This window comes from Carcharodon carcharias, chromosome 5, assembly GCF_017639515.1.
Source record: "Carcharodon carcharias isolate sCarCar2 chromosome 5, sCarCar2.pri, whole genome shotgun sequence".
NCBI classification, from domain to species: Eukaryota; Metazoa; Chordata; class Chondrichthyes; order Lamniformes; family Lamnidae; genus Carcharodon; species Carcharodon carcharias.
In genome coordinates, this window is record NC_054471.1 from 58,509,742 (window position 1) to 58,533,751 (window position 24,010).

Here is a 24,010-nt window from a genome sequence, read left to right on the forward strand (position 1 = left end):
TTCATGGGATGTGGGCATCGCTGACTAGGCCATCATTTATTGCCCACCCCTAATTGCCCTTGAAAAGGTGGTGGTGAGCTGCCTTCTTGAACCGCTGCAGCCCATGTGGTGTAGGTACAGCCACAGTGCTGTTAGGGAGGGAATTCCAGGATTTTGACCCAGCGACGCTGAAGGAACTGCGATATATTTCCAAGTCAGGATGGTGAGTGGCTTGAAGGGAACATCCAGGTGGTGGTGCTCCCATCTGCTTCCTGCCCTTGTCTTCCTAGATAGTAGTGGCCATGGGTTTGGAAGCTGCTGTTTAAGGAAGCTTGATGCGAGGATAACAGTTCATTGTTGTGTTTCTATAACATAATACTGTGTTTGAATATTTTTTCCTGGTTTTGCTCACTGAAGAAAAGAATGTTTGTCATGAGCCGAAAGTAAAATATTTGGTTATGTCAGGACTGATACTAACAGACAAAATTTATGTAGAAGTTAAGTGTTCTGAAATTACCCTTGTACAAGATTAAAAAGTTGCAGTAACATGAAACATCCAGCAGCATTTCCCATACATGAATACTGTAAAACTAATAGGCTAACAGTGCTCACTATTTTTCATGTGCAAATTTATCAGTAAATTCAGGTGAGTGTAGGTATGCAGTTAAACAGGAAAATCCAGTGTTGTTGCCCAAGAGGTGTGCTCCTCCATAAATTGCACAAAACTGGCATCTTACTGTCTGGCTCATCATTCAAATGTATTCAAATGTAAAGGCATAGATTTCCTGTATTTACTTCATAAATACAGACTGAACCCATTCCAGAAAGTTAGGATTTGCCCACTTGGGCCTAACTGATGGTACAAAAGGGACAACATGGATATAAAGTTGGAAACAGTAATGGTGAACGGTTTTTCCATCTGGAGAAAGTTATACAATGGTGTTCCCCAAGAGTCGGTATTGGACTACTGTCTTTCATGGTTTCTATATTTTTATTCATACATGGAATGTGGGCTTATTGCCCATCCCTAATTGACCTTGCAAAGGTGGTGGTGAGCTGCCTTCTTGACCCCTTTGGAAGGTATTGCACTGTTTGGGTTTCTAGCTTACAGCTAATTCCAGTGTAAAAAGTTACAGAAATTAAATGGGCAAGGACAACTTTAACAAATGGTGGGCACGGTCTATTCGCTGGCTGCAGTAACTTTTGACCGAGAGTAATTAGCCTTTTTACATTTTGCATATGGTGGGGGTCCAGGGCACTGGCCAAGAAGATGTTGGAAGTAGCAAAATTGTGGACATGCTTTCAGCCAGGCGTTATCAGGATGTTTATAGAAACAGACCTCGTGCCTACAATTTATATCGCAAATGGACAAACATAAACAAAAAAATGCAGCAGACCAAGCAGATCTCTGAGTACTGTGCACTGTGGAAGTAGTAAACATTGCTGTAGATGTGTTGACCAAGTTGAGAAAAATAGAAGTGGAACCACACAAGAGCAGTCCTGAATAGCTGGAGAAGCAATGGAGGAGAATGGAGTGGTTTTTCTGTGCAGAATGTCATGGAGAGGTGGGTGACAAGGAGGACAAATAATTCAACATGGTTGGTGAATTTGATACGGGTGGAAACTGCATTGAAGATACTCAAGACAATTGTGTAAGGGCTGAGCATGGAGATGCTTAATAATGTCTAAGAAACTTCTAGAGAAAGTTTAGGTCTAGTACTGTATGGATTACAGGTACGTGGCAAGTTTCTTGAGGAAGGGAGTGATTAATACTTTTGAAGGGAGGTGATGATGCCTGCACAAAGGGAGCCATTTATAATATTGCTGAAAAATGGAGGCAACAAAGCTTTTGGCCTATGGTTTTGTTTTGTAAATTTGCATTATTGCATGCCTTCAGTTTTAAAATAAATATTCAGTCAAGGACATCAACCACGGCTTTTTTGTTTTCATGGATCTATGTACTGTGTCATTTTGTTGCAGCACTGTATTTTTCATGAAGATTGTTAGATGGCTGGATGTAGAGCAGTAAGATTTATAATCTGTCACAGGTTCCTCCTAACTGCCATGCTTGTACAGTTTTTACTTAAACTATGTGGCCACATAATGTTTCCTTTAAAAAATGTAGATCTATTCACTACTTAAAATTTTGCCGCAGCCCAGGTATTGCCCTGAGTCAAGGGGCTATCAATTCCAGCCTGGCTCTAGAGACTTGAACTTCATAATCTAGGCTGCTTTTCATTTGTAGTACTGAGGGAGTGCCACACTATCAGAGGTGTCACCATTCAGAGCAGACAATAAACTGTGGTTCTGGCAACATTTTCAGATGTAAAATATTCCATGAAGTTATTGGAAGAAGAGAAAAAAAGTTCTGGTATCCCTCAACCAATACATATTACGACTATAATATATATAAAAACAAAAAAACTGCGGATGCTGGAAATCCAAAACAAAAACAGAATTACCTGGAAAAACTCAGCAGGTCTGGCAGCATCGGCGGAGAAGAAAAGAGTTGACGTTTCGAGTCCTCATGACCCTTCGACAGAACTATACCTGTTGTCACTTATTGGCTCAAATTAATTGCCACATATCCTATGTTTAAACAGTGACTAAATTCAAAAAGCAGCTCGTTGGTTATGAAACACTTTGAGATACCCAGAGATCACGAAAGATGTTTGAAAAGTGCAAGTTCTTTCTTCATTAGTATGCTTTATCAGCTTGGAGTGCTGCTCTCGTTTTTGAAGGTGTATTCTTTAAATCTTAATGCATCACAATTTATATCCAGTTAATATCTTAATGTTCATCACAACATCTCAGTGATTATTCAGTTAATGGAACTGAAGTTGTGCAGTAATTAATGATTAATGCACTCCACAAGTTTACGTTCTCACTTTCTTATGCCCAAACTAACCTTGACAATGCAGCAAATATTCATGTCCCTCTTCTGCTTAACTACATAATTATATTTCTCTCCAGACAACCATTTTTATCAACATAGTGTTATTTTTGAAAGCACCTTAGCAGCATAGAATTTGCTTATTATTATAGTTAAGCACAGGTTAGTTAAGTTTAGTTAGGACTGGAAACATATGTTGCGATGATTTATGCAAACACATGACAATCTCCTAGCAGCAGCCTGGGTTTCCTGCTGCTAACAACCCAGCAGGTTCGTTAAGCAAGTACCAGCCCCCCTGCCAGAGGCCTTTACTTTTCTAATTTACATTACATTGCCTTCTAGGCATTATAGACAGGAAACAAGAGCCACATGCTTGCCCCAATCAGTGAAACCTACGCAGTAATGTCTGAAAATGAAAATAGGATCACCTGTGCTGAAAATGTAGCATTGTACATGATTTTATTTCTTACTGAATGCTTTTTTTTAAGTGCTATAAAGCAAAGTTAGCAAACAATTCCTAAGGATTTTTTGAACCTACCGTTTGTTATATGTGTTAATGTAGCAGAATTAAGACAGTTGGAAAAAATCATTTTTGATTGTCACTAACATATTTAATTCATTTGAAGTCATTTCACACTTTTGGTCCAAACTAGAGGAACAAATATTAATTGAATAATGGGATATGATCATGCTTCAAAACTTAAATTTGAGATGCACTTTTCCACTGTTTGAAATATTTGTCAATATTTCTAATACATATTGTCCGCAGCAATTTATTTAGCCGAAGTATGCCATGCTGTTTCAGTTTCCAGGGAGCTGCTGTGAGCTAAGTTAACTTCACTACTGCATGTTAATCATCTGTAGGTCAGGACAGCTGTTTGTAGTTAGGTATTGTAAGCTTATATTGTCATGTTAATAGCCAGAAAAATTTTACAAGATTGTCAATTATAGTGTTTATTCCATTCACACGTTATTGTAAGCTAATTATATTTCTCATTTTAATGAAGAGGAATAGTTAGTGTTACCTTATATCTGTTTTATAATTCAATTTTTTTTAAAAGGATATGTTGTGACCTTATTCAAGGATATTGATCGCTATGCTGAATAACACTATCAGCATCAGAGGCATTAGTCAACTTATGTGGTGATTTTCAAAAGGATTTCATGATTGTAGACAGGCTTGCAGTTTGTACATTTGTGCAATCATAGAGAGGCTGACAGTGCATGTACATTATTGTAAAGACATTTGTAGTTAATTCAATCTTAGGATTGTCACGAATGCTCTTGTGCTCAAGTAGAGCATAAACACCAGCATGAACTGGTCAGGCCGTGTGGCCTGTCTCAGTGCGGTGTATCCTATATAAACACTAATGTAATTAGTGCACTTGGAAAGTCTTGGACAAGATGTGATTCCTAGAAAACATGATCATGGAGAGATGATTTTTAAACTAAAATAACCTATTCTACCATTGTTACATCTTTACAGATGAGTGATATAATTGAGATGGTGAGAGATTCCAATCTAAAACTGACCTTAGCTTTTGGTATTGGTCTACATCATGCTGGACTCCATGAACGTGACCGGAAGCACGTGGAAGAACTCTTTGTGAACTGCAAAATCCAGGTGAGTGCTCTCTTTTCTCAAGATCTCGGAAACAAACATTTTAAAAGTGCTTTATTCGATTCTGTCTTTATATTTGTAATTTTCTAATGCATTTGATTCTGTTTGTGCTGATTACTGTTGTAGGTTCTTATTGCCACAAGCACTTTAGCTTGGGGAGTGAACTTCCCTGCTCACTTAGTCATTGTTAAGGGTACTGAGTACTATGATGGAAAAACACGACGTTATGTGGACTTTGCCATTACAGGTAGGAAGCATAAATATAATGTTTATCTCCTTTTTTCCCCCTCCAATGCTATTTTCAATTATTGCTCAATCTGTTGTATGTTTGCCCCAGTATGAATCATGGGGCAGAATTTCCCAGTTGTTGGGTGGGAACAGCAGGTGGGCCCAGGAGCAGCTGTGAAACAGTCTGCCACCTGCGCTCAGGCCTCGACCACAATTTCACGCTGGATGACCAATTTACGCCCAGCCAGCGTGAAATGCGCACTGAGGAGCTCAGCATTGCCAGGGTGGGGGCGGGAGGAGTGCGAGTGCAGAAGTCTGCGCATGCTTGGGAGAACGCGCACTGAAAGCTCCCTGAGGGCACAGAAATGTCTCAGGGAGCTGAAGAATTGTAATCACAAAAATAAACATTTTAAAAATGAGAGAAACATGTTCCCTATGTGACTCAGGCACATGAAGACGGACATGTTTAAAATGATGTTTAAAATTTTTTTTTTTAATTACTTCTGGAAACTTCATCCCACCCATGGATGAGGTTTCATAAAAAATTCAAAAGCCACTTGGCCGATTCACCCACCCGCCAAACTGCTCGTTGGACGGGCAGCGAAAAATATAAATTAATTACCTGCTTAAAGGCCTTAATAGGCTTCTTAATTGTCGGCAGGCGCACTGCCGATTCTCGTGCACGTCCGCCTACCAAAATATCGCGCAAGTGCACGATGATGTCAGGATGCTCGCCCAATGTCATCGTGCACTATTTTACTCCCAATTGGGTCGGGTGCGCTCCTGCCCACAGGACGTAAAATTCTGCCCATGGTTTAATTTGAAGCAATGTTGTTCATTGAGCAGCAGAAAATCATTCCGCCCAACAAGCTTTTCCCTTTTTCTTGCGCCATCGCTACTTACATGCCATATCCCTGAAACCCTTCTCTATCCAGGAGCAGTTTAGCTGTTTCCTGAACCCATTTCACATTCACCAACCATTTGAGTAAGAAATTTCTCCTCATCTCAGTCCTAATTGGCTGGTCCCTTATTCTGAGATTGTGATTCCCCACCCAAGTAGATAAACAGAGAATAGAAACAAAAAACTGCGGATGCCGGAAATCCAAAACAAAAATAAAAATAAAAATACTTGGAAAAACTCAGCAGGTCTGACAGCATCTGCGGAGAGGAATACAATTAACGTTCCGAGTCCATATTACTCTTCAGAGAAGCTGATTTGCGCTCAACAAGGTCTCACAAACAACAACTTATATGTTTTGAACCTAGCAAAACCAAGGCACTTCACAGGAACATTATCAAACAAAGTTTAACACTGAACCATATAAGGGGATGGGGAAGATGACCAAAAGCTTGATCAAAGAAGTGGATTTTAATGTGCAAGCAATGGAAGTGCTGTTTAGGGAGGGAATTCCAGTGCCTGTGGCCTTTACAGCTGAAGGCACTACCACCAATAATATAGTAATTAAAGTCAGAGCTGCTCAAGAGGCCAGAATTGGAGGAGTGCAGATATTTTGGAAGGTTGTAGGGCTAGAGGAGATGACAGAGATAGGGAATGATGGGATCATGGAAAGAAGGAAAGAAAGAAGACATTAGAATTTTAAAATCAAGGCATTGTTTAACTGGGAGATAGTGTAACTCAGCAAACACATGGGAGCTATAAGATAAATTACTAGTTAAATTATTTATGATAGTGTTGAATTAGGAGTAAATGTTAGCCAGGACACAGGAAAACTTCCCTGCTCCCCTTCATTATAACATTAAGAGGTTTTTGATGTTAATTTGAGATGGAAGATGGGGCTTTGGTTTAACATCTCATCCGAAAGACCGCACCTCCAACATTGCAGCATCCCCTGAGCACATGACTTTTGTCAGCTTGTGTGTTAAAATCCTAAAGTTAGGGCTTTAACCTATAACCCCCTGACGTGAGCAAGAGTACTACCACTAAGCCCAGGAATAAGTGCTGGAACAATTTAAGAAACAATTGAATTCTAGAGTAGAGGGATGTTAGGATCTTTCTAAATGGATGAATTAGGGCAGGCCAAATGACCTTCCACATCTCAAATTACCTTACAATCTGGTGCCTAGCTGCAGCAAGGATTTTTTTAAAGATTATGAATAAAGTATGAAATTTCTCACTTTTTTAACTTCAGATGTTCTGCAGATGATGGGGCGTGCAGGCAGGCCTCAGTTTGATGACCAGGGCAAAGCTGTGATATTAGTCCATGATATTAAAAAAGACTTCTACAAGAAGTTTCTGTATGAACCCTTCCCTGTTGAATCAAGGTGAGTTATATTAAGAGAATTACAGTATGCCAGGGTTTGCATATGAACGTGTGACATTTTTTTATTTTCCATTGTTTTATCTATAATTTGTCTGATCAGCCTTTCTTATGCTTATTCAATTCCGTGAGGGATTTCAGTGCTGCAGAATGGAATTCTTTCCCACTTTCTGTCTCAATATCTGTGTGAAACAGCTTAAGTGAAACACAGACCGAATGAAGACGAAAGTTGTCTCTACTTGACTGAACAACATGCTTCAAACCCAACTCAAAAGGGCGCATATTCCCTATGGCCTCTCTGAGGGAGATTGTCAATTTATGAGCACTTCAGAGTTGGCAACAAAAAACTGGGTTGATATTAGCGAAATTCAGTTCACTCAGTAACATTTAGCAGAGAGCAGATTTCCTTCCCGTCAGTTTGCTTTTAATTTAAAAGCCATATCCTGAGGTTATAGGACTGTCGGCCACCTACCATCTTCTTCCTAGCAGTTCTAAATCAAATTAGCTTTGGCACCAGAGTAAGCAGAAATCAAAAATGCAATTATAAATGTGGGAATTAACACAAACGTACAACTTTTGTTTTATTTATTATTTCATGGGAGGTGGTTGTCACTGGCAAGGCCAGCATTTGTTGCCCATCCCTAACTGCCCTTGAACTGAGTGACTACTAGGCCACTTCAGAGGGCAGTTAAGAGTCAACACATTGCTGTTGGTCTGGAGTCAATTGTAGGCCAGACCAGGTAAGAATGGAAGATTTCCTTTCCGAAAGGACAGTAGTGAACCAGATGGGCTTTTGCGTCAATCGATAATGGTTTCATGGTCACTATTACCAAGACTATCTTTCAATTCCAAACTTTACTAATTAAATTTAAATGCCACCAGCTGCCGTGGTGGGATTAGAATCCGTGTCCCCAGAGGATTAGCCTGAATGAATTACTAGTCCAGTGACGGTAACGCTATGCCACCGTGTCCCTCTCTAAATTAGCAGGAGTAGGCCATTCAGACTCTCAAGCCTATTCTGCCATTCAATAAGATCATGGCCCATCGGATTGCAGCTTCAACTCCACTTTCCTTCCCACCCACTTTACCCTTTGACTCCCTTGTCAGTCAAGAAACTATCTAACCCATCCTTAAAAAGATTCAATGACACTGCCTCCACCGCTCTCTGGGGAAAAGAGTTCCATAGCTTTACAACCTTCTAAGAGAAAGAAAATACTCCTCATCTCCGTCTTAAATGACAGACCCCTTATTTTTAAACTGTATCTCCCTGCCCCCTCACCCCAAGTTCTAGTCCCTCCCACAAGTTGAAAGATCCGCTCAGCATCCACCTGTCAAGTCCCCACATGATCCTATATGTTTCAATAAGATCACCTCTCATTCTTCTAAACTCGAATAGATACAGGTCCAACCTGTCCAACCTTTCTTCGTAAGATAACCCCCTCATTCCAGGTATCATACGAGTGAACCTTCCGTGTTCTGCTTCTAATGCAGTTATACCCTTCCTGAAATCACGGGACCAAACTGTATCTTGATGTGATCATACCAATACCCTATGGGCAGAATCTTGGGCGGGCCGGCTGGGAACGGCCGCAATTTTACGTGGGCAGGCCAATTAAGGCCTGCCCAGCATGACGCGTGCCCGGTAGCCCTTAGCACTACCTGTGCAGGCAGGGGGAAGAGGAAGAGTCGGGGCCTGCGCTCCATCACGCATGAAAGAGCGCAGAAATCTCCCTGAGGCATGGAGCTGCTTCAGGGAGATAAAGTTCACTTTTAAAATTTGTAAAAAAGGAAAGATAAAAATTATTCAGACATGTCTCCTCATGTGACAATGTCACATCAGCTGGAACATGTTTATGAAGTGTCAAAAAAATTTTAATTCATTTAATAAAACCTTCATGAAACCTCATCTTGCCCGTGGATGAGGTTTCATGCAAAATGCGAAGGCCGCTTGGGCTCTTTGCCTGCCCGCCAACCTTAAGGTTGGACGAGCAGCCCTGTCAATTTAGTTAAGTAGTTTATTAATGGCCTTAACAGGCCTTTGACTCTTCAGTGGGCGTGCAGCCGACTCCAGTGCGCGCCCGCCGAACAGAAGATCGGAATGACACGCGGTGACATCAGGGCGCACGCACCACATCACTGCGCGTCATTTTACGCATCAGCGTGCAGGGCCTGCCCCCGCACGCCGATGAGAAAATTCTGCCCTATATAACTATGGCAAAACACACCTACTTTCATATTCTATTCCCCTTGCAATAAACAACAACATTCCATTTGCCTTCCTAATCACATGCTGTACCAGCATACTAACTGTAGTACAATGGGTTAACAGTTATGAGATAGTGATGTTTGTCATGATGTAACAGTGGCATCAGTAGTCATGTGCTAGAAACTTAGGGCAGTTCGAGTATCCTTTGTCTGAAACCCTTGGGGCCGATTGCATTTAAGTATTGAGATATTTTCGATTTTTTCACCTACTGTATGTACAGCAGGTCTAGGCCTACTTACATTACAATAGCCTAAGCCTAGGCTAGCTATAGCCTACAAACACTAGGTTGTTTCTCCATTTGCCAACTCTCTCACACCCTACTTCTTACCTATTAACACTTATTACAGCTGTAATATATTACATTGCTTTATTAACATACAAATCAACTGCATAACTGTTCAAAAAAAGTTCAGTTTTTGAATGTTTTCGGAGGTACGGATTAAGGATATTCGACCTATAGAGAAGATGGAAGAGTTTGTATATCATGTAAATAAGGTAGCTTTAAAGAAACCTCCCTGAGTCAGACCTAAGTCATTCATGAGTAGAGGGAAACCTTCCCAGTATAGATTAGGCCATGAGATAACCCAAAAAATGGGATAGCCCACAAAACACTAAATTTTTGTGATTCATGTACCAGATCACCCAGATCCCTCTGTACCTCAAAGTTCAGCAATCTCTCTTCAGTTAAATAATATGCTGTTTTTTTTTATTCTTAATGCCACAGTGGACAAGTTTACATTTTCCCACTTTATACTCCATTTGCCAAATTTTTCCCTATTTACTTATCCTATCTATATCCCTTTGCAGACTCCTTATGTCCTCTTCACGACTTACTTTCCTACCTATCTTTGCATCATCAGCAAATTTAGCAACCTTACATTTGTTCCTGTCACCCAAGTTATTGGTATAAATTGTAAATAGTTGAGGCTCCAGCACTGATCTCTGTGGCATTCCACTTGTTACATCTTGTCAACATGAAAATGACCCATTTATGCCTATTATCTGTTTCCTGTCAGCTAAACAATCCCCTATCCAGTTTAATATGTTACCCCCTACACCATGAGCTCTTATTTTGTGTAGTAAACTTTGATGTGGCACTTTGTCAGATTACTTCTAGAAATCTAAGTACACCACATTTACAGGCGCCCCTTTATCCACGCTGTTTGTTACTTCCTCAAAAAACTCCAATAAATTAGTCAAACAAACATGATTTTCTTTCACAAAACCATGTTCACTCTGCCTGATTGCACTGAGATTTTCTAAGTGGCTAGTATGACCTTGCTAAAAATAGACTCCAGCATGTTCCCTATGACAGATGTTAAACTAATTGGCCTATAGTTTCCTGCTTTCTTTATCCTTCCTTTCTTCAACAGAGGAGTTATATTTGCTATTTTCCAAATGATGGGACCTTTCCAGAATCTAGAGAATTTTGGAAAATTGAAGTCAATGCATCTACTACCTCAGTATATCCATCAGGACCTGGGGGCTTGTCAGCTTTTAATTCTAATAATTTTCTCAGTATTCTTTTCCTGGTTATTGTAACTGTTTTGGGTTCCTCCAACCCTTTCATCTCTTGATGCACACTTATTCCTGGGGAGTTAGTGAAGACAGATGCAAAATATCTGTTCAATTCATCCACCATTTCCTTATTTTCCATTATTATAGTAAAGCCCTGGAGTACTGTTCATGGTGATAGGGTCACTGAAAGTTAATTTGCCATTTACCATACATGAGACAAAATATAATTTAAAATCAAATTTCACCTTGGAATTTAGCTAGATTAGCTGCCTGCTGCCACCGGAATTCAGAGATTTGCAGGTATGTTTTTATGGTTTATACAGAAGCAAGACGTAACAGGCTGTTGCATCTATTGCTAAATGTAACCCTGGAGAAGAGTGTAAGTCGAAGTGGTGGTCAGTTACGTTGAGAGTGCGCTGTTCTAGTCATATGAAAAATGGATAAAATGTTATTGGGTAGCTGACAATCTAGTTCTTTAAGTATAGTTATTTCTGAATGAATACATATTTATTTAGTCCAGTTACTCCTTTAGAAAAATAAGTAATAGTGTTACTGTTAAACTAGACAGTTATGGACGCAATTCCCAAAATACGGGTTAAAAATGCTAACCATAAAATAAAAAATTGAATCAGTCAGCCTCTATAAACTAATTATGATGATAATAAAATAAAATTAAGTCACAAACCAGATTTTAAAAAACACATCTCCACACCACAACACGCTGCCAGCGGCCTCAGTGAGCAGAATGCGACTCCTGCCCCTCCGTGGGAAAAAGTCCTGCTCCCAAGAGCTGCTGGCCAATCAGATTGGCAGGCAGCTCTAGCAATCCCGGCAGCACCAGATCTCAGTAGTGCTCCTGGAACTGATGAAGACAGCATGGATCCTGGAGTGAGGTGATTCCAGGAGTTTTGGCTGGGGAGGGATCAGGCACCCTAGGGAGAGGGGTGTGGGTGAGGTTTCAGAGGTCATGTGAGGAGGGGCCTCCGATGCACATAAAGCACCGCCAGATGGTGAGAAAATAGACTCCCTACTCTGGCCTTCCCACCCATGCCAACTGCATGACAGCCTGGGCAGTGTAACATTCGTGTCACTTGGCTTGTTAACAAGTTCAATTGATCGTTTCTTTTTCTAAAATGGCAGGTGGACTGCCTATTTTGGCATCCGCCTGCCAACCATATTAGGGGGACATCAGGTTCACAACCGATCTTCATCACACTGGATTTTACACATGCGAGGGATGGCAGCAGTCCCAATTTGCAAGTGTAAAATCCTGGCCATTGAATATACCTGTTGAATGGAAGCAGCTGTGTGAGGGTAATAGATAATACTGAAGGAGTTGAGAAGGGAACATAAACATGTTTTCTGCTACAGAGATGATTTCCTCTGTACTCCATAGTGAATATAGGAAACATGTTTATGATTTTGTTACAAATCATCCTTGGAGGAAACCTTTTCCCTCCCATTATTGTTTGAGTGCAGCTAAAAGCAATGAAGTCTTCCATATTATTAATATTATTCCTGTGTATTTTGTTCCATTCCCCGTTGAGACTGATAACTTCTAAAAAGAGATACGAATTTCCCAATGACCAATTTAAAGTATCACACAACAAGAGTTCACGTTTTAAGACTTTTACTGAAAAAAACAAACTCAAACAACATTGACTAAACATTTATTAGTGGGCAATTAATACACTAAACTACCAAAAGGCTATCCCCCTTTTGAAGTGAATTATAACCCTAACCCCTTTTTGGGGCTACCCCATATCAGGAGCACTCCCTCAATAATCACCCTCACTTGAGTTCAAAATAGCCACTTCCCACAGACACTTGTTTTTGGGTCTCAGCAAATGAACCACTTTTCCCCCCAAGGAAGATAACTATCAAGAAATATTACCATCTTCCAGATAGCTTTTTAAATAATTATCAGCTAGGTTATAAGTACCCGAATATTAAAAGAGTCCAAGGGTCTCTATTCGAAAAATTGTATGTCTCCAGTTTAGGAGTTACAGAGGGAGGGTTCTTAAGCTGCTTACAGAAATCTACTTCAGATGTCATATTTTACTTAAAGAACCGTTTAACATACAGTACACTCAAAAGTAGATAAGTACATCGCAAAGTTAAAAACTATAGAAAGACGGAAAACACAATCTTAGTTCCAATATAGAATCCAGTCAAAAAGACTTGAAAAATAATACGACAAATTAAAAAATTTCTTAGCACATTCATCAAACATTTAAAGCAAAGTATTACCTTAAATCCCCAAGTTGTTTCAGCTACCTGAACAGCGCGACACACAAAAACTGTTAGTTTTAAAGTGTCCAACTCTTCAACAACTTGAGAATCATTGGTTTAATGTTTCCCTTTTAAACCTTTCTTTAATAGTTTTGCCTTTCTGGAGAAAAGCCTGTATCTTTATATCCCACTAAACTAAATTACATCCTCTCCAGCAGCTATGGGCACTGCCTCCTTTTTTAAACTCCTCCCCTTTGATTATCCCTAATAATTCACTATTATTTGATTGTTGAGGATGGTCTTATTATGTGAACATTGTGAGAATATAATAAATGCTTGAGATGTGTTCTAATATCAGTCCTAATTAATTTTAATTCTATATTTTCATAAAGCGATTTTAAACTTTTAACACAGAAATAGTATTCTTAAAGTTGTTATTTTCTAACTCAGTAAATTCTTATAGCATGCCTGTTGTGCCAGGCATCTGATAAAGTTCAATTCTGACTTTTAGAAGCCCACTAGTCTTAAGTGATACGCTAAGCTAAATTTTAAGAATGCTTTCTTAATAGGTAATGACACCAAATCCCAGACTGAACTACCATTAATGTGTGTTATCACCTTCTTTAAAAATTTATTTGGTATTGAATAAAGCATTTAAATTGTGAAAGGGTAGTCCTTAATTGTTAACTATTTGCACAAAGGCAGAATCACTAGAATTCCAGTGGATGCTCCCAACATGAAGTAATGTTTTCTGTCTTTAATTAAATTGATAGCTGTTTTTAATTAAATTCAGTGCTGCCCATGTATGTGAGTGAAAAGGCTTCTGGGTAAAATGGTTGTCTGTTAGCCTGTGACCATTTTCTCAACTCTAAAGTATAATATCCTAACTAGATATGAATTCTACCTAATATTTATATTTTACCTAACCATCCCTGTAATCCGTAACACTTTAACTTCTTAACAGAAAATGCCGTGCTGCATTCTTATACTGTACTCTCCGCAGAACGTGTAGTCTTAAGTTTAAAGTCCAACTCCTCCCTGTGTTAACAGGATCCCTTCTCCCTACTTTGCCAAGGTGAATCTTCCAGTGTCCTTTTAAACAAATTCATCTTCACTCAACCCCGATGACCATAATCGAATGGACTCTCTGTTGTAAGATTCCCTCTGGTGATTTCATGGTCTCTAACTTTTCACAGTCCTTGGTTCCTCAAAAGTCTTCTACCCTCACTAGCCTTCACTGGGTGTCTAACCCAGAAGCAGTCCTTTTCTTCTGCTTGGCATAAAAGCACTGGTGTGGGTCTACTCCCTCCACCATATCCTTTGGTTTCTCTGACTGAGAGTCTGTAGCAGTAAGACCAGCTGCTTTTCCTTTTGTGTTTAGGTGTTAAAGCTCGCACCTGACTTTGAATAAGTTTTGAGCTGGGCCCCCTGTCCCCATGGCAACCAGGTCACATGGACTTATCGCCAGGCAGAGTTCAGCACAACTTCACGCCATTTATTCCATTCCAGGGCATTCTGTTTTACTTTAAATTAAAAGAGACCGTTTAAAACATAAGACGGCTAGACTTTATAAGATGGTTAAGAGTTGCCCTGCTAATAAGTATCTCACACATTGCAGTTTGTTGGAGGTGCTTTCCGATCACATGAATGCTGAAATTTCTGCTGGAACTGTCTCATCCAAGCAAGATGCCATGGATTACATTACCTGGACCTACTTTTTTCGACGTCTTATCATGAATCCCAGGTCAGTAATGATACCCTTATATTGCATAACTGGTTCAGATCTGGCACACTGCTTGTTGCATTTACCAACCAATCTGCATAGTTTTTAAATCATAATTTGAAACTTGGCAGCAGTATCATATCCTACAACATTTTAGCCAAGCTGATGCATTTTAAATTTAACTCTTGGAGCTGCACTCTGAAGTTTTTCCTTTGCCTTGGGCAAAGTATTAGACAATACTGTCTGTAGGATAACTGCAAATTTTGGGGTGAGAGAGATCATATTTCTGCCCAGATTGTTCCCCATAAACAAAACAAGATCAGAAAGTTGGCTAGCTACTGAAAGGGTGATGAGAATCAAGCCTTTCACAATTCAATGAGGAGATATCATGCCAGATGGAATATCCAAAAGATTTTGGGCTGAATTTTAAGCTGGAAGAGCACATGAGTTATCAAAACATGCAAAATGACAACATGCCGCCAAGCCATCTCTAACTTGCTGACTGCCACATTTGACTCCAGCACATTAGGGTGTCTGTGCACAATCCCCTCAGGAGAGTTGGTTGTCAATTTCCAATTGCTATTCGCTCAATTAGAGATAGTAACACACTGTTTTCACTTTAACATGGATGCCAGGCTTCCTGAAACTTGCCAGTGCAACCAAAATGAATATGCAGCGGTAATTAAGAGGGCTGAAGCAATCTCTGTCAAAGATGGCAATAAGTACTTATAACAATTTTTTTAACGGTTGGTGGAAAAGGGTTGGTTGAGAGGTTACTTAGTACAGTAGGCTACTTTTTATATTTTGGATGTTTGCTCTATCACACCTTTGCTACCTTACATTGGACCTCAGATGAGCACCTAGATGACCAACAATAGTACCTGCAAGAGCAAATAGGGAACCAACAGAGATGCAACTTGCAGGAGGTGGTACTAATGAAACAGGGTCTGTAGGCAGAGGTAAAACCAGAAAATGCTCAGTAGGTCAGGCAGCTTCTGTGGAGAAAAGTGGAGGTCAGTGGCTTTTCTTTTCTATAGGCAGAGGACCTGCTGGTGGCACAGGATGTCATGTCAGGTGGTGTCAGGCACCTGTAAACTCCTAGAAAACAACCTGCTGCCTACTGGACCTGGGGGCCACACTTTGAGTGGATGTCAAGGTCACAACTACCTTCAACTTTTTTGCTTCTGGATCCTTTTAGGGCTCTGCCACAGATATGTCCAGGACCTCCCAGAAGGCAGGGTGCAAATGCATTTGACAGGTGGCTGATGGGTTGTTTGCAAGGCCAGAGTGAGCAGGCGCCTGGCTTTGTGGCTCAGATTGGCTTCCCGCAGGTGGAAAGTATCATTCTCTGCATGCATGTGACAATCAGCACACCTCCAGAATGACCAGGTGTATCTGTCAACTGCAAGGGTTTCCACTCCATTAATGTGCAACTAGTTTGCAATCACAAAAAGATGTTTATATAGATGTGCACAACATTCCCAGGCAGTTGCCATTATGCTTTTTTCCAATGGCACAAAAGGCGGCCTATCGTGTCTGTGCCAGTAGAAAAGAACTGTCTAGCCTCACCCTATTTTCCAGCTCTTGGCCTATTGCTCTGTAACTTACTACACTTCAAATACATGTCCAAGTACTTTTTAAATGCAATAAGGTTTCTGCCTCTATCACCCTTTCAGGCAATGAGATCCAGATCCCCACCAGCCTCTGGACTAAAAAAATTCTCCTCAACTCCCCTCTAACCCTTTTACCAATTATTTTAAATATATGCCCCCCAGTTATTGACCGCTCCACTGGGGAAACAGGGCCCTTCCTAGTCACTTTATCAAAATCTCTTAGAATTTTTTACAGCACAGTTAAATATTTCTTCAACTTTTTTTCCAAAGAAAACAGCCCCAACCTATCCAATCTTTCCTCATAGCTAGAATTCTCCATTCCTGGCAACATCCTGATAACCGCTGGAACTATATAAAACACTGTTCAGACAACTGGAATTTTATGTATAGTTCATTCGCCACTTTACAGGAAGGACATAATTGCCCTGGACAGAGTACAGAGGAGATTTACAAGAATGTTGGCAGGGCTTGAAAATTGCAGCTATGAAGAAAGATTGGATAGGCTAGGGTTCTTTTCCTGAGAACAGAGGATAGTGGGTGAATTAACTGAGGTGTACAATTACCAGGGGCACAGATTTAAGGTGATTGGTAGGAAGATTAGAGGGGGGAAAGCGTCTTCGCCCAAAGGACGCTGGGTGCCTGGAATTCACTACATGGTTTGAAAGGTACCTGAATCTACACCTGCAAGGCAAAGGGTGAGGTGCTGGAAGGTATGATTAGAGTGGGCGGTTAGTTTTTTATTTTTTCTTTATCAACTGGTGCAGATACAATGGGTTACTCTTCCTTCACCTCCCATGTCTATCTCAACAATGGCCGGGATTTTCCATGCCCCCCAGCATTGGGCATGTTTGGTGACATGAGCGGACAATATGGCGCAATCAGTTTCACGACAGTGTGAAACCAGTTTGCAATCATCCGCTCAGCCCACCAATGGCGGGCCACGTTCCCCGCCATCAGATCTCAGGAACCTCATTGTGATACATCAGCATATCATTATTAGGCCTCTCCACAGGAATCATCCCCCCGCCCCCATTGGATTGTCCATCCACATCAGATGGAAAATACGCCTATGTGTTTAGCAACAGCACATAAGTGACGTGCACTTGGCCAGCAGACTTCGCTCAGGACTTCAAGATTTGTTTACCTACCTTGCTTCAGTCAGCACTTGCCGTCATCAGCGCCAGGCTTCACAGACAGCTCCATATCACTTTTAGGGGGGCTCATGGGCAGGTCTCTACCTGACAGATCAGCTGTATGTTGGTGGCTTTTCAGTGGCTGCAGGGCTAGGGCTTGCTCGGCGAAGGGGGAAAAGTGGCCTCAGGCAAGGGGAGAGGCCGCAAGAAGAGGGCTGTAGTGGGGAAGGAGGGTAACCCAGGGTGTGTGTGGGAGGCGCATGTTGATCTGTGCAAGTGGCCTCAAGATGGTGATGCCTGAGAAGGCAGTCTCCAGAGGAGATGAGGCCAGATGGGCATGTGAGAGAATGAGTGGTGATGTCCCTTGAGCTGGCAGTGAATGAGATGCCATTGAATGTGTGATGGGCTTGAATGTGTGAGTTTAGAGTGCTGAGATTGTTGCCATACTCTGGCTGTGCAGATGAGATCATTCACCCTCTATCTGAATTAGATGGCCAACCTCTTCTGAGCAGCATTGGCACTGATCACCACTGCCATTGCCTACCAAGCCAAAGTAGTAATGTTGCTGCCCCTCCTGTAGCCAGAGCCGGGATAAAGGACATCACAGCAGGCCTTCACAACATCCAAAGGGTGTTCAAGGGCTACAGTCTTCTTGCTTTTTGGGGCCACGTCTTCTTTGCTGCAGTCCTGGGCTGGAAGCACTGAACAGGGCTGTACCTGGTGTGATGAAGCAGCGAGGTGATCACATGGCACGCGAATCGGTGCCCGCCCTTCATGGAAACGGCATGTTTCCCAGTAATGCATAAATAATTTGGCGATTTAAGATGATAAGGCATGAAAACCTGCCATTGCGGCCAGTGGGTGAAACATCATTTTACCCGCCCACTAATACACTTAGTGCAAATCTGGAACAATTCCGCCCAAAGGCACTGATGCCAAGCAGTGCTGCAACCAAACAACCACCCCTTGAACATTCTCACCCACCCTTTCTAAGGTCCTCTCTTTATCCATTTTTAGCCCATCCAGTGTCTCAGCTACCTCGTCTTTCACCATAACTTTAGCAGCATCTTATTCCTTGCTAAAGAGAGATGCAAAATACTCATTTAGAATGTCAGCCATATCCTCAGGCTCAAAACGTAGATCCCCTTTTTGGCCCCAGTTTGGCCACACCCATCCTCTTCTTACCATTTTACTATTTATTTGCCTGTAGAGGACTTTTGGATTACATTTTATATTAGTTGCCAGTCTCTTGTCATTCTCTTCCCATATTCCCTCTTTGCCTTGCTTATTTCCTTTTTCACTTTCCCTGTGAACTTTCTATACTGAGCCTGGTTCTTACATGTGTTCTCAACCTGACATCTGTCATGCACACTCTTATTCTGCTTCACCTTATTCTCTCCCTATTTTGTTACCCAGAGGGCTATGACTTTGGTTACTCTACTTTTCCCTCTCATGGGAATGTACCTTGATTGTACCCCAACCATCTCTCTTTCAGAGGAAATCCATTGTCCCATTACTGTCTTGTCTGCGAACCTTTGAATCCAATTTATCCAGGACAGATCCATTTTCAACCCACTGAAAGAGAGCAGGTGGTATTGTGAAGAACATTGGCTTGGGACTGACTTGGATATGCTTCAGAATGTGGATTCATGAACAGTAACAGCATTTTCACAGAAATTAAAACAAGACAGACACCGGTGATTTTTAAATACAAAGGATTTTTTATCTTATAGGTCAACTTTAAGTTGAGCAACCCAAGAATGCTGCTCTCTAGATTTAGTTTCAAATTTTCCCTGATTTTCCCATAAGCTGATGGCAGTGGGGAAGTACATGAGTAGACTGGCGTGACAAATTGTCCACTATGCAAGTAATTGTAACTGTGGCCATTGGTGAAGATACGGATGACACAATGTCATCAAGGAACAGCATGCCTACATAGCATTGCCCCTAAATGGACTCCCTCTCTATCTTTGTAACTTTCTTCAGCCCTGCAATGCTCCAAGAACTCTACATTCCTCGAATTATAACCTGGCATGCATTCCCAGCTGTGCCTTCAGTTACCTTGGCATAAACTTTGCCCTCCCTAAACCCCTTCCTCCATTAAAAACATTCCTTAAAACCTATCCTTGTGAAGCTTTTAGTCACCTTTCCTAATGTCTCCTCCTTTGGCTGTGCGTCAGTTTTGTTTTCTGATTACTCTCCTACGATTGTAAGCTGTTGCTGGTTTAGGCAGGTACTTTTGCCTAAAGTATCAGTAAGAGCAGCAGCAGGGGCTAAGACCCAGAGGAAAACCAGTCTTCCCCGTCACTGCTTTAAAACTTATGGTTTTCGTTTCACCTGGCCCCCTGATTTCAGGCGACCTCAATTGTGAGAGTTCCAAGTGGCCAGAGCACAATATAAAAGCTAAAGCTAATCAGAATACTAGGTATTATGAGGGGGAGAGCATAAAGTACTTCTACATATGGTTTGCACTTGCACTATGAATGGATTCCAGATGGGAGATACTAGAAAAATATAACCTGCAGTAAGCAAAATTCTACTCCTTATTTTAAAGGAAATTCCTATCAGCTAAGTCTTCCCCTGTAAACAAAATATTTCAATTGCATCATTTGAAAACAAATGCAGTAAAATGTAGACTGCTGAGTTAGGAACATATAAACTAGAGTCAATGATTTAGCCCCTAGACCCGCTTTCACCATTCAGGAACTGATCTGTAGCCTAATTCCATATTACCCACCTTTGCCCCATATTCCTTAATATCTTTGGTTAACAAAAGTCTAGCGATCCCGAATTTAAAGTCAACAATTGTGCTAACGTCACTCTGTGTAATAAAGTTCCAGACTTCCACCAACCTTTGTGAGTAGAAGCATTTGCTAATTTCACTCCTAAATTGGTTTATTAGCTGATCTCCAGCAGATCAACTTGGCTTGGCCAAATACCATTCTGGTAATCAAAGATTACAAGTTAAACAAGAAAAACTTAACTTGATTTGCAAAATAGTCCAGTGCCATGAAATTACATTTCTTGTAATTTTTTTGCTTAATTATTAGAAAAGGTTGATGTATTTCATTCACTATAGGGCTGTGCAATGTAATTTACAAATGTCAATTCTTCCCTTAAGATTATTGCATTTGAACCTTTATACTAGCGTTTCTGTTCTATTAACAAGGATTGACATGTAGTTTTAATATTTTAACTGGAGAAAATAAGTTCATGATATAGCATATCTAGTGCATCATTCCTATTGCCCATACAATAAATAGGTCACAGAATTTGTACCTTTCTGTAGTTTCTCTTCCACCTCTTGTTCTCTAGACCATATTCCTAGTAAGGTGTTCACCTCTCAACTTTTCTTCCCAGCTGCCATTTTGCTGATGTTAGAAGGAGTAGGTGCATTGCCTGAGGAAAGAGAACCGTTAATCTGTTGTCATCACCCAGTACCCCTTAAAGCCAACCTTTGACCCTCGCCTTCGTTGCAAACTACTGCCTGATATCAAACCTCCCTTCCTTCAAAACCTTTGAATGTATTGTCACCTCCCAAACCCGTCTCAGTCTTTCTCAGTTGCTCCAATCAGGCTCTCATCCCCGTCATAACATCGAAGCAGCTCTTACCAATGTCACAAATTATATTCTAGTTGACTACGATAAAAATAAACAATCTATTCTCTTTCTCCTCAACCTATCTGCAACCATTGGCACAGTTATCTCAAAATTCTGTCCCAACATGTCTCAGGATCATCCGGTTAGGTGGGACTGCACTTGTCTGTTTCATTCTTATTTTCCTATGATGGCCAGAGAATCTGCTACACTGGCTTCTTTCCTGGCTCCTGTACTGTTACCTCTGGTATCCCCCAAAATTTATCCTTGAATTTTCCTTTTTCTCATCTACTTAGTGCACTTCAGCGACATCATCTGAAATAATAGCGTCAGCTTCCACATGTACACTGACAATAACCAGCTCCACCTTTCCGTCCACCTCACTAGACCTCTGTCTCTAAATTGTCTGACTGCCTGGCCAACATCCAGCAGCAGAAATTTCTGCCAACTACATATCGGGAAGACAGAAGCCATTGCCTTTGTTCTACGTCACAAACTCCATCCCTTTGCCACCGATTTCATCCTTCTGCCTAGCAGCTGTCTGAGGCTGAACTAGATTGTTTGCAACCTTGGTGTTTTATTTGACCCCTAGCTGAATTTCTGACCATCCATCTGCTGGTTTGTTTGAGAAAGTCAGTTGGTGAAGGATGGAAATGGCGCCAACCTTTACTCACTTTCATATTTATTTACAGAATTATGCATTAGAAACATACACCTGCTAAAACAAAACAATTTTAATCTATCTCAATTTATATCTTCTGCTACTTCATCAATGACCTTCCCTCCATCATAAGGTCAGAAGTGGAGATGTTGCCTGATGATTACACCATTCACAACTCCTCAGATACTGAAATAGTCTGTGTCCATAATCAGCATGACCTGGTCATCATTCAGGTTTGGGCTGAGAAGTGGCAAGTGACATTCTCACCACACAAGTGCCAGGCGATGATCATCTCACAAGAGAGAATCCAACCATCACTGAATCCCCCACTATCAACACTCTGGGGCTTACCATTGACCAGAAACTGAACCGGACTAGCCACATAAATGCTGTGGCTACAAAAGCAGGCCAGAGGCTGGGAATTCTGCAAAGAATACTCACCTCCTGACTCCCCAAAGCCTGTCCACCATCTACAAGGCACAAACCAGGAGTATGATGGAATACTCTCCACTTGCCTGGATGTGTGCAGCTCCAACAACACTCGGGAAGCTCTACACCATCCAGGACAAAGCAGCCACTTGATTAGCACCCCATCCACAAACATTCACTCCCTCCAGCACCGACGAGCAGTAGCAGCAGTATGTACCATCTACAAGATGCACTGCAGCCACTCACCAAAACTCCATCAACAACACCTTCCAAACCCATGACCTCTACCACCTAGAAGGACAATTGCAGCAGATACGTGGGAACACCACCACTCCAAATTCCCCTCCAAGCTACACACCATCCTAACTTGGAACTGTTTCACTGTTACTTCATTGTCGCTGGATCCAAATCCTGAAACTCCCTTTTGACAGCAGCGTGGTTGTATCTACACCATGTGGACAGCAATGGTTCAAGGAGGCAGCTTACCACCACTTTGTCAAGGCCAATTAGGGATGGGTAATAAATGCTGGCCAAGCCAGCGACACTCACATCCCATGAATGAATAAAATAATTAGGGATGGGCAACAAATTTTGGCCTAGCCAGCAATGCCCACATCCTGAATACATTTTTAAACATGGGCCCAAGTGAAGCCGCAATTAATGCCCACCATCCATACAATTAAACACAATTAATATACAACTAACATTTGCACCATCTCTAAGACTGCCTTTTTAGCTCCCTAGCGTCACTCTTGCCACACCTTATCTGCAGATGAAACCCTCATCAATGTCTTTGTTCCCTCTAGACTTGATTATTACAAGGAAATCCCACATTCTACCCTCTGCAAAGTTGAAATCATTCAAAAAATAGCTGCTCGTGTTCTAACTCGCATCAAACCCCATTTACCCATCTTTCATGTGCTCACTGACCTACTCCCCGTCAAGCAACATTCTGATTTTAAAACTGTTATCCTTGTTTTCAAGTATCTCCATGGCCTTGTCCCTCTCAATCTCTGTAATTTCCTTCAGCCCTATAATCTCTCCTAGGTCTCTGTGCTGTGCCAATTCAGGCCTCTTTAGTATCCCCAACTTCAGTTGCTCCACCATTAGTGCCCACACATTCAGCTGCTTCCACTTTATGCTCTAAATGCTGCTTCCATTACTCATTTGTAAAGGTCCATGGGACATTTTATTATCTTATGGGTAGTCCATAAATGTAAGTAGTTTTCTTTGAAGTCTTAGACTGTATTCAAATACAAAGAATAGAAAGTACCTGAAAGTGTTTTGTATAGCTCTGTCCTAATTCAAAGTTTCAGATATTCTAGTAATTAATTACTAGAATACATTAAATTACATGTTGTAACTAGTAGTTGTTCTATGTGGTATATGGTATTTATAATTTTTTATCTTGTAGTAAGTGTGGATTTTTTTCACATTCTAGCAACATGGTAACGTCAATTTTCTCTGGCATAATTACTGATGTGCAAAATCCTAAACCCTACCCTAGAGTTCTACACAATCGTATTTAAATGTCTTTAATTTTAATTTTCAAAAGAAGATTTCATCGAAATCTTCAAACATAAACTCAGGAACAGAAAGAGACTAGACTGTGTAAGTCTAATGACCTCAAGAGCGTGGGGGCGCACAGTGAAACGAGGACTGAATGCTTCAAGGGTGCTAGCTTGGAAATTTGGTGCAGGTGGGAATTTGTTGAGCTACTAAATATAACTACAGATAAGGGTTGTGTGATAGCTCTAAATTTAAAACCTAATTAATTAAATAAAACACAATAAAGATGACAGCGCAGGTGATGTATTGCAGCTGAAGCATATGGAAAC

General features: G+C 41.0%; 1 protein-coding gene across 2 annotated transcripts in view; it reads left to right on the top strand.

Annotated features, from left to right (window-relative positions):
* ascc3 (activating signal cointegrator 1 complex subunit 3) overlaps window positions 1-24,010 on the top strand; it is a 619,273-nt gene that overhangs the window by 477,296 nt on the left and 117,967 nt on the right. For both annotated transcript variants that reach the window (XM_041188004.1, XM_041188005.1), the window contains exons 31-34: window positions 4,359-4,496; window positions 4,620-4,740; window positions 6,872-7,004; window positions 14,635-14,760. In XM_041188004.1, the coding sequence (XP_041043938.1) occupies window positions 4,359-4,496; window positions 4,620-4,740; window positions 6,872-7,004; window positions 14,635-14,760 (518 nt within the window). The remainder of the gene's footprint in view (window positions 1-4,358; window positions 4,497-4,619; window positions 4,741-6,871; window positions 7,005-14,634; window positions 14,761-24,010) is intronic.